The sequence below is a fragment of the Ambystoma mexicanum genome, chromosome 9, assembly GCF_040938575.1.
Source record: "Ambystoma mexicanum isolate Mex_15411 chromosome 9, UKY_AmexF1_1, whole genome shotgun sequence".
NCBI lineage: Eukaryota > Metazoa > Chordata > Amphibia > Caudata > Ambystomatidae > Ambystoma > Ambystoma mexicanum.
This window is the reverse complement of record NC_090931.1, coordinates 1,080,789,769-1,080,807,372: the sequence shown is the minus strand read 5'-3', so window position 1 is coordinate 1,080,807,372 and position 17,604 is coordinate 1,080,789,769. Positions and strand designations below refer to the sequence as shown.

General features: G+C 41.0%; 1 protein-coding gene across 1 annotated transcript in view; it reads left to right on the top strand.

Annotated features, from left to right (window-relative positions):
* Nucleotides 1–17,604, top strand: part of GALNT5 (polypeptide N-acetylgalactosaminyltransferase 5) — a 359,001-nt gene that overhangs the window by 180,537 nt on the left and 160,860 nt on the right. The window contains exon 4 of the mRNA XM_069616407.1: nt 11,921–12,056. Coding sequence (XP_069472508.1) covers nt 11,921–12,056 — 136 coding nt within the window. The remainder of the gene's footprint in view (nt 1–11,920; nt 12,057–17,604) is intronic.

The following is a 17,604-nucleotide window of genomic DNA, read 5'->3' as shown; positions in this document are numbered from 1 at the left end:
GTATTGGTAATAATCCTTGCATGAGAGTTAATCAGTGACTGAAAGCAGTTGATTATATATTTGGGAGCTGCTACAAAAAGAGAGCTGAGGTAATGTATTCTTGAGATAAATGATAGCCCTAGATGATCGAGTGACAAGAAGGGTTTCATCTATCTGAGAAAATTACAATGACATCCAGTGTTACTGTAGTTTGTTTACACTAATTCCGGTCCTGATCGGCTTTTCCCCCTTCCACAATCTTAATGTATTTTTGTTCCACTGTTATCTGCATGTCTGGTACCTTTATGTGACCGTAACAATAATAGAAAGTAATGTAATGCTTAACTATGGTTGGTACCTTTACACTGTGTGCTAACTCTTTGCAATAAAGAGTGTCTACAATAAACACATGTGTGTTTAACTTTGTTCTTATTTGTATTTCTTTTGACTCCAAATTGAATGAGAGATTATTCAATGCCTCAGGTTAAAGGAAAATTGTGAATTATATATTGAGAAAAGGGTTTGTTAATGAATGTTATTGTGCCAGACTCTTGCTAGAACTGAAAACTGTGCAGGGAGGACCAAAATAAAGAGCACTTTGCATTTCTATTTTGTTGCCAAAGAGAAAAGCATTACATTTGATTTAAGGTCAGACAATTTACAATCCCTATGGTAAAGCAATACTGCCATGTCATGTTCTCGGGTGCTGCCTAAATTACCTTGATATCAAGGGTATTTTGTGAGTGATCCCAAGTATATGAAGTATTAGTTCTGATGATCCAGTCCATGTTGAACTACATGCTATTGACAGTGTATCGAACTGGGCAGTAATAGAATTTATAGATCCTATAGTTGTGGGGCTGTTATGTTTGTGTATGCATCATTTAAATCACTGGACTTTAATGTGATTATGTCGTAAACATGTTTTGAATAATCCGCCCACAGAGATTATCCAGCTGGTTCACTCTTTGATTGCGCAATCTATATTGGCGCACAGCCCTACGACGGAAATAGCTAGTCTCATGCCCTCTTTTTCTAAACCAATGTCAAAGAGATTTCTTTTGAGCAAGGTGGAATGCTGGATTCCTGACTTTCTGCGGGACAGTAATCACTGGCACATTTCATATTTGGATGCTGTTAAGTGGATTTCATGTAATGCCCAGGGTTTTAAATCTGTTTTATATCATCCATCTGGTCTTTTCATCCTTAATTCCAGTGATATCTTTATGTTTCTGGAAACTTGGGCATGCAGTGATTTTGAAATTGATAGTTATATCATCATTTGTCGATCAGCATGTTCTATGTACTGTAATTGAAGGACTATGCCCATCGGTTAATAAGAGATTGATTCTCAATCTTTATGACCCCGCTGGGGGTCATTTTACTACCAACATTAAAAAATCTATTGAAAGTCTATTGTTGAACTGGATTGACAGGTTCCCTGGTAGCAATATAATTGTTGCAGATAATTTTGTCGCCAGTTGCGCTCTCTCTCCTGTTGACACTGCTGATGAATTATGCACTGAGGTTGTACTGTCTTTATCTGGTGCAAAGGGATTTATGCGGGGTATGAGTGGGGGAAATCTATGAAAGTGTTTGATTTGAGCTGCTTAAATATAAAGGACCTTGGTGGGATGGCTGTAAAACATACTTGGACTAATGGTAAGCTTTTTTCTAGTCTTGATAATGTTTTTATTGACTCCTCACTGATGTTGTTGACTAGATGATCAATTTCACAGATCTTAGTGACCACATAGGTCTCTCATGGCTTAAGAATTTACCTTATAAAAAGCAAATTGCTTGTTTCTGTGTAGATATTGATGTGAATATCCAGGGTTTGGTGTGATTATAATGTCCAGAAACAAAACAAACTGATTGCTCACATATAATCATTATGCCCCTGATCTGCTGCTTTCTCAGAATGACTGGTGCATACAACTATTGATTGTGATTTTTTTGGACTTGATCAATTCGGACCGAGTCCTACACAATAGTAAAAACGTATCGTTGGGATTGTTTTATGTTATCATACATAGAAGAAAAAAGACCCATTTTAGGGTGATTGCACCTGTTAAAAGATCCTGATCCTTGCCCCAAATTGACAGGGAAAAGCAGTTAACTTCCTTCTCTACTCAGTACAAGGACTGGCTGAATAGCCATAAGCACAACGTGAATAATGCAACTTAGAAATGTCTCTTCCGCTTGCTTGAAGGGAACAATAGTAAATCATTCTTGTATAACTATAGAGCATTTTTGGTATGGAATACTTTACAGGAACTTCATCCCATACCTGAAACAGTCTGGGTTAGTTATATTACAGAACTCTATTATGATCATAGCCTGGTTGGCACTCTGAATTCCTCTTGGAGACAGGTTTCCCCTTCTTTGCAAGGTTTTGAAGAGGAAGGTATACTTAAGGTCAGTAAGAAAATTAAGGCTTCTCGCATCTCAGGCCCCAACGGAGTGGCGAAGATTGTAATAAAAGAACATCTGAAATTTTGGTCAGGTCTGTTTGCCCATTTATTCTTTTGAATCATTGCTCAGGGAATAATTCCTCCTATTTGGCGTGAGTCCATTTTAATTCTGGTTTTTAAAAAGGGTGAAAGAACTGATCCTTCTAATTAAAGGCTTCTCTGTGTGATAGATTATAGTGGTACAATGTTCTCCTCTTTAATTCTACGTAAACTGAATAAGTGGGCCGAAGAGAACAATTTGCCAAAAAGGTATACGGTTGGTTTTAGGCAAGCCCATAATACTTCTCAAAATATTTGGTTTCTTCATTATGTGATGGCCTATGCTTTGTGCTGCCCTGGTAGAAAACTGTTTCTTTGTTTTGTTGACTACACAAATGCCTTTGATTGTGTCTTGCTCCCTATATTATGGAGTAAGCTTGAATGTTTGGGCATAGACCCTTACTTGCTTCATTTTATCGAGCTAATGTATTCTGACACTACTGCTGTCATCTGTGTCAGTCAGGATGTAACCATTACAAGCTCCATTCCCACCAACCAAGATCTGAAAAAGGGGTGCATACTTGCCCCTGTGTTGTTTAATCTCTACTTATCAGACCTGGACATGGCAATCAGGTCTAGCCATTATTTTCCCCCACATACAGGGAAGGAAGGTATCACACGGTTGGCTTATGCTGATGACACAGAGCTAATTGATTTAACCCTGATTGGTCTTTTGCATTCCATGGAGGGCTTGTTTGCCTTCGCCATCGAGAATAAACTCAAAATAAACTATTGGATAACCAAAATCATGCTTATTGGCAACAGGTCCTCTACCAAGTTTCCATTTAATTGAAGTTTGGACACAAACATTGGAAACAGTTGATAGCTACGTTTACCTGGGATTTCCTATCAAAATGTGCCCAGTCTTACCCTTTTATGGTGATTTTGTCTTACCTCAAGTGTTAATGATATGGTTGGTTATCAAAAGGATCCAATATGGAAGCTCTACTTACTATTCACGAAATGACTGTGATACCTGACTTGTTATATGAACTTGAATCGTTGTTGACGTGATATGCTGCATGGCTCAAGAGAATAGAGGGGAAACTCCTCCGTTCTTTATTGGGTGTTTCTAGCACAGTCCCTGTAAAGGCTATGAGCTTGGTCTCATATCTATTAGGTCCCTCTGGCTAATACTGCGATGTACATTTTACATAAACCTATGCTCTTCCTATCCTGATAACAATACTCTATTAGGATTGGTTGCTATCCACGCTCACGACAATGCTTCAAACCCATTCTTTCTTGGTTTACAAGCATCAGTATTGGTTCATCTACATTGTATTGGTATGACTTTAGCATTTACCCTTTCCTTGCCTAACATTACCCTGGATTGGGGCAGATCTGACATCACTGCTAAATTGAGCACTAAAAATGGATATACTGAATATCGCACACAAAGATTCTCCCTTGGTGCCCCACACTTATCTTATGAAAATGTGCTTGCTTAAATTTAGGAGGAGATGTATTATTCATCTATGTTTTAACATTTTGCCCACTCTGTCAAGGCATCTCTCATGAGAAGAGAGATTGTCGTCTTTGCCATCAACCGACAGAAACTAGTTGCCATGTTCTTACTTCTTTTATTGTGCTTAAAGAGAAAGATTCCAAGGGATACTGTAATTTTATCGACCATGAGGAGAGTCTGCTTACTGATCAATTTTAGAGTGTCATCTATGTGGCTGACTCTTTGGTGATCACCTCAGCCGCATAAAGAGGATCTTGCACTTTTCGTTACCATACCTTAGGTCTAAATTGTTAGTGTTTTTTTATGTAGATGTAATTATTAGTGTTCTATTTTATATGTCACCATTGTCAGTAATTAGGATACACATTTGTTTCATTCGCACAATGTATGTTTTAATAAGAATTTTTTATGTGACAATTATTGTAATAGTGATCATATAGATATTCTTAACCTGGGTATTTGTTATCAATCGAATGAGTAGTGCAAAAGGTTTTGTTGTAAAACCAAAAGCACTTATATAAAAATCAAGAAATAAAAATATGAAGTATTCTTTAGACCTGTGTTTCTAGTTAACAAGGGTGAATACAAAGTAAAGATACAGAATGCATATGTTGTTCTGTTGTAGGTGCTCTGCGAATTTTGCACCGAATAGTGAATTGTGTACAACTTGTTTTTATTGAAGTTGCTGGAAGGAAAGGTTGTGAGCCACAGAGTAAGGTGGCGTGCATTTTGATAAGAGTAATGTCAACGAAATAATAAATATATATTCTTTCTGCACACCAGCCGATTCTTGGTTTGCCTATTGGAAAAGGGGTGAGGGATAATAGTGGTGTTATATGTATTAAAGACAGTGGCCCTCATTACGACCCTGGCGGAGATCGTGGTGCAATATGCACCATGGAGCACGGCGGAAAGCTGCCAATACCGCCATGGGGGTTGGCGGATTTACCGCCCCATTCCGACCTTGGCGGGGCGGTAAATCCCCAATCCCCATTTTACCCTTCCCCATTCACATTTTTGCCCCATAGGGTATAATGGGAGTGGGGAAGGCGTTAATTACGCCACCGTAAAATACGGTGGCGTAATTAACAACAAGGTCCCGTAGCGCCATGGATTTCTCCGCCCGGAAAAACCAGGCGGAAAACGGCTCCATGGCGCTACGGGAACTCGTAGTAGGGCGGAAGGGTCCGCCGCGAATACCGCTGGCGTAAACCCACTCCGCCAGGGTCGTAATGAGGCCCAGTGTTAGTAACGAACCCACCAATATTTTGATATTGGTGTTGCACTTTTGATTGGGGGGAACAATCTCTGTGCATTAATTGTTGCCCCATAAATATCTCATACATCAATGAAACTATTGCATTACAAAAAACAATCAGAAAATGTGAATCTTTATACTACAGCCATGCAAAAAGCAGGGAGAAAATCGAAACTAGAAAGCAAAATACAATACATTCTTTTATTTTGGAACCGGTTCACGTTGCTGTTTGGGTTGCTATTGGCTCGCATTCCCACCCCTTCTGAGAGTATAGCCTTCCCTCAGCGCATGTTACCAAAAAAGGCAAAGGAGCTATATCTGTTAGCTATGGCTGTATTATCTGTATGACTGGGATCACTGTTGGCTTGTAGAGCAGGCGGTTTAGCCACTACTCATCCTTGTATTCTCACAGATCAAAAGGTATTTCCTCACGCATCTGAACGCAATCAAGCGTTTTCCTACTAGGGCCTAGATTACAACAGAGCAATGCTAGTGGGGAAGAGAAATAACATGATGCCCAAGTAAACATGTTCCCATAACTTGTGGGGAAAGTTATTTGTTAGTCAGCAACTTTCACAGCATGATGAGATTGCCATGAGAGACAATACAAAATGTGCAAGTAAATGGCTACCTGTTGACACTCCCAAGCAAGATTAATAAGGTGCCTGGCTGTGTGCGGGGGTATTAAGTGAACGTTTCTTTTTCATTTTCCCGAAAATTAAAAAGACCAATTTAGAAAGACCACTATAAGAACACTCAGAGAGGTCTTTCTAAATCTTAACTGTCACGCCTCTGCCACACACAAGTGCACGCAGGGGCTGACAGGCTGACCAAGGCGGGCAGGGGAAGATGGGTTTCATGTAAGTGTATGTTAGTGTGTCCGTGTGTATGAAAGGGGACAGGGTTTGTAGGGGGGAGGGGGCTGGGGAGACAGAATGTGTTTGTGTGTGTGTTTGTGTGTATTTGTAAGTGAGGTGGGGCTGGGGAAAAGGTAGAGGTTGAAGAGGAGTTTGCGGGTGAAACCCCTGATTTCAATGGTGGGGTAGGAGTGTGTGGAATTGATTCAGGCTTTTAATATTCGAGAGTATCACATAGAACCGTGTGCAGGGTCAGTCACATACATTTCAGTAAAGAATCTCGGAGTAAGGCACGAAAGAAGCCCCTAGCCCAAAATAAATGCCCCAAGGCATTCATGTATCTGAAAACCATAAAATGCACAAAAATCCAATCTAGAGTTTAAGTAATGTATCCATTTAGGGAGGGTGAGTGTTCTATTGCAAAAAAGAATCGGGAAGTTAAAAACACAGTTTAAATTCCAGTTTTATTTCAAGACTCTAAAGAACGTTAAGAAAGGCCGATGTCCAAGTGCAAGTACAGTGCCCAGGATTAGTACACACATTCATAGTGAGAACCTTAAAACGTATGATACAAATGCTGAAAAGTGCAATCGAAAGGAAGACACAAGAAAGAGTAGTCTCAGCCATTCAGATGTGCAAACGTTGTCTGAGAAAAGGTTGGGAATATCTCCTATTCTTTCTTCAATTGCAAACCCCAGGACACTTCTTGCAGAATAGGACACAGATCCTGCTCCTGTGCAATGGCAATGAACCTTTTGCAGACAAAAGGAGTGTAAATGTGTTCAAAAGTACAAAGGAGATTGTGGAACAAAATCCGCATATGGGGGATGCATGTCTTTACATAATGGGTTGTCTAAAACCAGCCCTCTCTTCATAGAACCAGGCGCCTCCAAAAAAGAGTCTTCACCTAGTCAGGGTACAGAGGATTTCTTTAAAGTGGGGCTGTTTGGTGACATACAGTTAACAGGTACAGTACAAAAACAAAGTACAACCTGTGCCCCAAGAGACTGCTCATGACCACCACAACAAGCTGGAAAGGTTACTGGGCCAAGTGCCACTCTCAACCCCAAGGTAAGAGAGCATGTGTTGCATTGCACATGCTTGAAAGAAGGATGTTCTGGTGGCAGCCATTACACAGCTAAATATTCAGATTGTGGCAGCAAACAATGTAGGGAAATAAACCAACATTGATTCACTCACAAAGAAGACAAGGCCCCAGTCCACATGCTCTTATGTCTTGTGAAAAGCTGGACTAGGTTAAGCAAGTTCAGCTCTGAGTTTAGCAACAACTCACCCTTTCTGTGTGCTCTTAGAGAGCATAAAGACAGGTACCATAACCCACTAATGGTTACAGGGACAATGTTATTTTTCTACACTGGTTAATACTGGTACTTAGACCACAATACTGTCAAGTGAGCTCTTGGACAGTATTAACGAAGGGAGAGAACAAACACATCTCTTGAAGATGCAGCCTGTAGAGCAGGCTGTGTTTAATTTTGAAAGGGATCCCATTTCAGTGGAGGGATCCACTGAGGTTGGCATTACGGCAGACAGGCATAAACTGAGATATTGTGTGATTGTTAATTCTGACTATTTTTGATGTGCAAATATTGTTTAAAGAGCCTCTCACATTTCAGTGATGTAGTAAATGATGTGATTTAGTCCTTGGTCTTGAAACTGTTAAAGCGACAGACGGTGGTTCACCAAGTGAGCCGACCATGTGAGCACTATACAGTAGACAGGCCCAGGAATGCAGTGGGTGCATGCAAGATGTCACTATCATTATGGGGAGTGATTCAGAACTGGATGACACACTACTTAGGATCCATTGGGACCACAAGTAGAAATGGCAGACACAGGCAGATTAAATCCCACTGAGATGTTATTGCTACATAGTAAGTAGTGTTTCTCAGACACATTCTATCCAAGGATGATGGAGATGTACTTCAGGCATTGCTGAAATCCAGATGCAAAAAGATGACCCCTGTACTCAGGTGCAAGTATATGGGTATCCAGAATTGGTCAATACAGAATTGTCTCTGGGGCACGAAAGACGCATTATTAATGAAGCATTGTTCAAAAGATTCAATAAAGAGTAGGACAAATCAGACTCTAGTTTCCAATCAAAAGCCAACAAGTGCCTGGTTTTGCTCAAAGGGTTCTTGAGCACAAATTCAGTGGCAGGTGCACCATTAGGATTAATATAGGATGTAACGGTGTCCATGGCAGCATCTGGGTCAGGGAACCTGTCAGAAGGTTACTGCTCAGTGCGAGAGGCACTTTAAATAATTTTGCACATCAAAAACAGGTCACTGCATGTGACCAATACAATTATAAACAGGAAGAGCATAATGCTAAACCTGCTGATCCTAAAAGGTCTGGGTGAGACTCTGTGAAGACCTTCAAGATTTTGATGATAAAAGACAAACCTTCAAATGTGCTCAGTTGATGCCATGTACAGATGAACTTTAATTGAAGAAATATGTGTGCATCCAAGCGTACCCCAGTCAGTGTACTCTATCCCTAAGAAGGAAAATGGTCAAGGCATCAGATGAGTTCTTGCAAACAATGTCAGGTATTCTTGAACGAGAGTACTGCAATTGGTAGTATGATCCATTCCCCTCCTGATACTGCTGATTTATACAATTCCATTATTGGTAATATACTTTAGGTGTTTGTTTTCTTGTGGAACATGTGTATAAATGTACTAATTCCAATTAAGAATAATTTTTTACAATATATCCCTTACACCCACAGCAAGCCAAGGATTGGTTGGTCCATTCACAAAATACATTTTATATTATTCCAGGCAGAGAAGGATGAGGAAGAGGATTCTATTGAAGACATGATGAGGAAGAGAATTCCCAAAAAGAAAGAATTGCAGAAGTTGCTAATAGCCCCAGTGAATGCACAGATCAAAAAGACACCTCCACTCAGAAGAGAATGCAAAAATGTTACCTTTCTGAATGCTTTACAGAGTTTTCAAATTTGGTAGAGTGGCAATGTGCTCTAGAACTTGGACATGTCTTCTGTGGTAGATGGAATTATAAAAAATAATAGATCTTACACCAAATAACTAGACAGGCTCAAAGAACATGGCAAAGTACAACTCTATTATCATTTTAATAAATCATGGCAGACATCGGACTGATGTTCACACACTCACACCCAATTTTGATTACATGGAGATCTTATACCCCAATATATGTCATCTATGACATCATTCTGCATGGCAAAAAGACAAAACCTAGCGAAGGGAGGGATTGGTTAAGGGAACATATCAACTTATAAAATATATAAGTATTAGTGCTTCAGTATGCCTTAAACTACCTCTAAATGCATACAGTACTGATTATGATGAACAAAACATCAGAGCATTGCTTCTTGTAATGTTGTATGTTAGGTTGTCCTGCAACCCGACTGATTGGTTGGCATACTATCCCAACCTTGGACTTTTAACTCCTTAGCAGCGCCTGCGTAAAACAAAACTTAGGTGTTTGAATCCCATTCAGACAACTCCCCATTTTCCCAATTAGACCATCATTTGTCACCAGTAGGCCATCAGCCAAAGTCTCGCGTTTGTAGTTGACCTTGTTGCTGGTCACTGTTCTGGAACATTCAAGGTAGTATGAGCACACCACTATCTTAGCTAAAAGCTCTAATGAATACTCTTTGTTTCGACTTCTGGGTCACATGTGAGTGGACCATGAATTTGCCCATTCCAGCCTTCAATTTACTGCTATTTGATTTATTTATGCAAGGTACTATTGCTCCTCTTGGCCTCTAGAGACTTGCTCATTCTATTTCATATGAACTTTATACAATTTTAATTGACCAGCAGCTTGTCTCTCACAGATCCTTTCATCTTCCTTCATCTAAGAAGAATGTCTCATGTTCAAAGCTTATCCATTTACTCCCTTTGAGCTCTGTACTTATCCCTTAAAATAGAATCTTCGCCCTGGGCCAATCTTGACTCAAGGGCAGGTCTGCTTACCGGGCTGCATTTTTCATGCCTTCTGATTCTTAGAGCTTTGGCTTATTTCTGAGGTAGTTTGGTTACATTCAACGTGAACCGTCGAACATTTTCCTAATATGGCTGTCCTTGCCATGTTATTTATTCCTCTACAGCAAGCTTCTATATGTTGTCTTTCTACCTTGGTTACTGTGTATTTACAGTTATTGGTCAATAAGTAACTTGATTTCTTTTTAGTTTCATGATCACTTTAACTTCAGATTCATGTTACTCTTAGTACTTCAGTTACTTCAGTACTTTGTATTTTCATATTGTTTCAAAATATGTTCATATGTCTTCTTCATGACATCACTTTGTCGTCATCAGATTTCATTTTAACGTCCGTCCACGATTTTCATCGATGCATTCTGACACCCTGGCATGCAACATCCTTCCATACGACATCATTCCACACTTTCAGTGCGAGGGTACATTCAGTATGGCTGTCTGAGTGCATAATGCATTTCATACACTCAATGCGGTATAGGAACAATACAGGGGGTCCCATCGATAGCTCTTCTCTGACTTTTCCAATATAACGGTGGTGAGGGGTCAGGGACTGACAAGATAGGTCCTACCTGCTCCTCGACTGCGGGCTCAGGTTGTAGTTGGCTACTTTATTTGGTCACAAAAGGGACAACTAAGACAAATCTTCTTAGACTTCTTGAGCGTATTTGCCTGTGGCTCTTATGACTGTGGTTGGACAGACCTGAATCCTGTGACGTTGCCTGAAGATTTTAAGATAAAGCCCATTTTTGTCTGATAGTTATGGCTTCCCTTACCGCGTGTTGAGTCCTTATCAGAAACTATCATTGATCTGGAGCTTAGGGGAAGAGTTGACCTGTGCAGAGTACATTTAACGCCCCTGTATTTGCAGTACTGAATTCGATCAGTGCCATTTATGTGCCAGTCTGAAGAGAATTAACAAGAGGTTTCCAGTTTTAAGATGGTATCTGTCATTTATTAATATGGGGTTGGCACAGATCCAAGAGTCCAGGGATCTCACCACATAGGACAGCAGGAAATTGGTGAGTTCCAAAATGTATGGAAAAGGAGAGGCGGGACACCCTCATAATTGGGAGTGGGAGGCCTACTAGGCAACTCCAGAGCCAGTCCTACCCCTGAAGTTGAATGTGGCAGTAGAGGGAGCCCAATTCCTGTACCACCCACCCCCTTCCTGCCAGCCTGTGTTTTCAAAAATGTGCATTTATGGAAAGCACATTATTTGAGCTTCTGAGAGATGCCCAATTCTTATGTGAATGAATCCTCATAATTGTGGATGCTTTGGTTAGCGTAGTATATTAATCCATCTCACAGTCCGGGTCAGTAAATGCAACATGTTTCTTTCCATTGGTTTGGTACCCGTGAAACTAGGCTAACCTTAACGAGAGGCAAGAGAAAACTGATAAGGGACTAGTAGAGACTCCGGAAACACCTTTAATGAAGATGCCATGATCTTTTTTAGTGGCAAGCCTTCCAAGGAGGGCAATGCTACTCGCTGCAAGACTTGGCTAACCTTTGCACCCATCGAAATGTGCCTTATTTCTTAACGTTTCACTTCACCTACCTTTTATTTTAGATATATATTTGAGGGATTCCCTCACTAAATTTGAAAACACCTGCTTTAAAAAAAAATATAGATTTGCACAATTTAAGAAGTTTCATCCAAGCAGTGATTTCAGTGTGAAACCGTTGTTCCTTCTTTGATGTCTTACAATGCGCACACGCTATACTAAATAGATATTTTATAATTACACCATATGCATTGAGCTCATGTTTATAAACCTGCACTAAATGACATGCATTTTCTGAACTGCTTTTGACTTTTTCTAGGTGATGTGCTGACTTTCCTAGATTCACACGTGGAATGCAATGTGGGTTGGTTAGAGCCTCTTCTGGAGAGTGTGTATTTAAACAGAAAGAAAGTCGCATGCCCAGTAATTGAAGTGATTAGCGACAAAGACATGAGGTAAGAGTCTGATTAATCTCCAGTTGTGGGCTCATTTAGCTGCTCAATGTTTACAATGTACAACATTTATAGCACGACTATCACAAACAGTCCATTGCTTCTGCTTACAAACATTTCTGCTGTGAAACAGAAATACTATTCACTCCAATCTATACAATTGAAAGTTGTAGCAAACAATGCAGTGATGCTAAACAACATTTCAAAAAAAGAATTCCATATTTAAAAAGACGTGCTTCTACTGTATTTACAATGTTTTATCACTGTTAAACATCAATTTATCCACAGTCCATATGTTTCCACTACTGGGTTCGCATACATAGAAATGTTGTTATACTGTGGGCCTCATTACAAGTGTGCCAGTCCAGTAACAACGGTACAGGTAAGCCGACCGGAACCGTTGTTACCGGACCGGCACACTACGGGTCTGCTTGCTGAAGTTGCTGTGCCCGGCAGGTTGGACCCTGCCAAGCACAGCGGCCATGGTTTGCAGACCTACACGAAAGCGCTGGCACGGTTATTAACAGTGCTGGGGCTTCCGTGTTCCCCATTCCCATTGAGTCCGATGGGACTCCATGGAAATGGGGAATTCCATTTTTTCAGCGCCTGACTTCCCGGACCGGCGGGGTTAGAATCCCCCACTGTTACCGGCAAGCCAGGCACCGGAAAAATGTGCAAGTCTGGTATCAGCCTGCCGGTTTTACCAGCACGGCTACCGCCGGACTTGTAATGAAGCCCTATGGCAGTGTTGGACCCCAACTCACTTCCAGTACTCCTGTGTAGGCGGGGGTTCTTAAGAAGGTTCAGGGGCAAAAGCCAGTGTTATTGATTATGACACATGGCAGCATCTGTGTCAGATTGCAGGTATGTCTTTACATATTTTCATCAGCAGCAATATAAGACTTATTTGCATCGCCGAAAAAACTGCATAAACAAATAGTTTAAAATGTGGCGGAATGAAAATGTAAAATGAAAAAGGGAGCACGGGGAGCTTCTCCTATTTTGAAAATAAATAAATAACACAAACAATATTACATTACTGCCAATGCAAAGACCACTGCCATTCTGGGGATTGATGTAATGGGCACATGTTGATCGTCTTCAAGGTCAATAAGACAGCAATAAGCAAATGAATATCACAGTGCTGACAATGTCAACCTCCCTACTGTGTCCAATGTGTGTGTACACAGTAAGCAGCGTGGGACCCCATTTCTTTCACATATAATGCAAAACAGCCCTTAGGTGTGGGTTGATTTTAGCACCATGTTGCATAAACCAGCGTGTCAAGCAAACTTGAACCTATAACATTGGCTTTGGTTCAACCACCAAAATTTGCTTTTCGAAACAAAATGTTGTATTTTAGTATAGATGTTGCCAAATATATTGGAAAAATAGATAGTAAATTGAGGAGAGGCTCTGGTGGGAAGTTTTAGGAAAGAATATGGTACCTCAGTGTATGCCACAGTACCCAGAAGTGTTTTTCTAATGCATCAGCAAATGCGTTGATGTGCCTTTATAAAAATGCTTGGCCAGTAGAAACACTGCGTCCACAACGGACGAATGTTTATATCACAGGAGATGTGGGGCGGACTCATTACTTGCACTGTGGTGTGGTTAAGTGGTAGCAGTTCCTTTGACACAATTTTACAGTTGCATTACCGCACTGCCGCACTACAGGGATGGATGAAAAGTGGATGATTTAGTTTGCGTCAGGTAAATCCTTCGATATGACTGCTGGCTGTAAATCCGTTGAAAATACTGATGGAATCTAATGGACTCCCAAATGGGGATTCATTCACCTTACCACTATGCGTGCTACCGTGATAATACCACAGGACTGGGTGGCGCAGGATATATTTCTTGCCTACTGTAACTCTGCCTGCAGCTTACCTGCACCATCATGGAGCACAGTAGGAACTGCTCGGACTTGTTCTGATACTTCACCCCCATTTAGACGGGGGGGGGATCATTGTATAGATGAAGCACACTCATCGATTCTGTTTGTTCTGCAATCCTATTGTGTAGTTGTGCGAAATAATGGGAACTACATCTCCCAGACACCCTTACTGCACAAATAGGAAGTCCCAGCGCTTCAACGGCAAGATGGTCTTCAGCAGTCCCTGACAAACTCATCGCGGGAGCCTGAACAGGTAATCGCCTAGGGGGACTAGCCTCCCTTGCTGCCTTCTAATGTCACTGCACTCCTGAAAACGACCCGTGGCAATGCGTTCATTGCACAATAGGTTATCCTCCTATACTCAACCTCCTTCTCTCCTGTCAGAAGGCTCACCGATTGCAAAAAATCTCCCGTTTCATGAGCCAAAGGTCTGACACCCGGAATGAGATTCCATTTTCACAAGCAAACATTCCACCCACAGGAAGCGTATGAGCTTTCCCTCAGACTATCACGAGGAGCCACCCAGGGTAACAAACCAATCTCAAATCTCAAATCTCAATCTCAAATTCCTGAGCCTGCCTGCGTAATGCCAGGTGCACCAAACACTGCAGATTATCTCTGGCCCACAGACAGTCTCAATCTGTTGCCTGTTAAGGCCCCTCAAATGATAGAACACAAGTAAGTTCCCAGTTGGGGAACTCCCATCCCCTGCACACTATCAATGGCTAGAGTAGCCCAGTAATTTTAGAATAGTAGAAATAGGTATTTAGTAAAGGTAAATATTACAATTAAAGTCACTGTCTTCTTTAAGGGTCTATCGGTCAGATATGACCCTGAGTACACCATTCACAAAGTCTTTTTGTTCTTTTTCAAACATGATTTATTCCAAATTTAAGTGCCAAACGCGTTTCAAGATACAATCTCTTCATCAGGGGCTGTGCGCTGAATACATTTTCATTTTCATTTTTCATATATCTAGAAATATTCAACAAAAAATTACAAATTAGTAAATGTAAATTATCCCAAAGAAAGGTTGTAGCTTATCGTGTTAATATTCTAACCAAGTTCAAATTGTGCAGTCAGAGAAACAGAGGCCCCTCAAATGAACCAGTCCTTGTCCCAGAACTTATTGCTCAGTAGTACTTATAACAGCCCATATTCACATACTCTGCCTCTCTTAGCATCCAATCCCCAAGTTGCCATCAATAATGGGGCTCCGACCAGTTTGAAGGCTGATGGTCAAGCACTTAAAGCAGCAATGCTTAACACAGAATCTTAAAACAAGCACTCCTCTAAAATCCATGACTTTATTGTTGATCACGATTTAGACTTATTATTTTGGACTGAAATTTGGATATCTGGTACTAGCGGACCTATGATAACCCTTGCAGTCCCAGATGGCTGCACCATCTACTGCAAAAATCGAGAAGCAATACTGGGGTTTTGGGGAGTTGCAATTATTGCTAGAAACCACCTCTCCTCGTTTAACACACCCAGCCATTGCAATGCGTGTGAGATCTTGCATCTCAAACTTAACCCAACTCCATGCAGCTGTATTAATTTTATCCTAATTTACCACATTCCTACCACCACAGACTCTTTCAATGACAACATTTCGCATCTGGTAGCGGACCTTAAATGGACAAATAGTGCAACTCTATTGTTGGTAGATCGAATTTGCTGGCGAGGGGATCCATCAGATAAAGAGGCCATCCTGCTGGAGTCCAGCCTCAGCAACATCGACCATCACGTTTTGAACTACTACCCCATTAATGTCAAAGGCAATATTTTAGACTGGATCGTCACACAAAAGTTTAAGGCCCATATAGACAATCCCACCCCCTGCATCTGGTCAGATTATTTTCTGATCAATTTCGACATCAACCTTCAAGCACCTCCTCCTAAATTGTCCAACTCCCCTAAAACTATTATGAGTCGAAAATCTCAAATTGTCCAACTCCCCTAAAACTATTATGAAGAAAATCTCAACCCATGACCTTAGGGAATGCATCACTAACATCATGTTATCAACCCCTGACACACTTATTGAGACCTTTAACGTAAAATTCACCCGCTCTTAGACAAACTGGCCCCCCTCAAGTCTGGAGCCGTTCGGGACAACCCTAACCATCAAAACTGGTTCTCACCAGAACTCAGATTGTTAAAAATTAAAAAGGAAAGGCAGAGAGGTGTTGGCTTAAATGCCCCTCACCTGACAATAAAAACATTTGGAAGTCTCTTGAGAAAACTTATAAAGACTCAATCAAAGCGGCCAAAAAGAACTCCTTTAACCAGCAAATTTCAGAGGCCAATAACAAACCTAAATAATTGTTCTACATACTAAAGCTCCTCAAAAAGCCCAAAGCCCAAATGACACTGTTTACAACCTCAACTGTAGACTGCACCAGAATACAGGGTGCATTACAAGGCAAAATATTCAAAGCCAGGGACAAAATTCAAAGTCAGATTCTGGCTAAATCAGGCACACCACCCCAGGGACTGCTGACCCTCTCTCCCCAATCTTCAGCACCCCCACATGACTGCATCTCTTTTAGCTTCAGGCATATGTCCAGTTCTGATCTGCTGTCCACTCTGGGTACTATGCACCCAACAGCTGTACCGGATAATATAACTCCTCCAAAACTGATCCTAGATAACAAGGACACATTTTTCCCATTTTTGGCCTGATTTGTCAATGCCTATTTTCATACTCATGTAGTTCCCGATGTCATTACAAATTTCACAGTTAACCCCCCTTTTGAAAAAAAACCTGGATTTGACTCCAAGGACACAGCCAACCTTAGACCCATCACGAACTGCAACTTTTTTCTATAAATACTAGATAAAAAGCAACCTGCAGATCCAATACCATATAGAGACTATAAATATGCTACATCCCAGGCAATCAGGCTTTCTCCTCGCTTATAGTACTGAGACCACCTTTGTATATTTTCAGAGCCATATGCTGAGCATCATGGACTGTGGCAAAACTGGTCTCCTGGTGTTATTGGATCTATCGGCTGCGTTTGATTTATTAGACCATGCATATCGTAAGGAACACCTGTCATTTATCTGTCTTAACCTGACAATGGATACTATCCTTCCTAACTGGTAGACAATACAAAGTTTGCTGGTCAAACGCCACCCCAGACTCTATTCTTTCCTTCTGTGGGGTGCCTCAGGGAGCATGTATGTCCCCACACTGTTTAATCTATATATTATCTCTCTCTCTGCAGTCTCCTAGTTTTTTGGAACAACTATGCTGTCAATTGGAGATCTCGGGGGACTATGCCACTGATAGCTTACTCCTCCAAAATATCTACACCCCAAATATACACTTGGATGATGGACAACTGAATGTGCCGCAGCAATGGCAAAACCAAGTTTCTCATCCTTGGATCACCTCAAGCTAGGGCTAAACTTCGCAACCACTACCAGTCGTTTTCCATCCAGGACTGTTGCATCTCAGTCAAAGAAAAAGTGAAAACACTTGGTGTACAAACTGATAGCGCACTGAATGCCGAAGCCCATGAGAATCTAGTTGTAAAAAACTGCTCATACCACCTGAGACGTCTTAGGAATATTCGCCCATATCTTAATGAGGAAAATTCAGCCACTATTGCTAGGGCAACTATTCTGTCAAGAATAGATTAC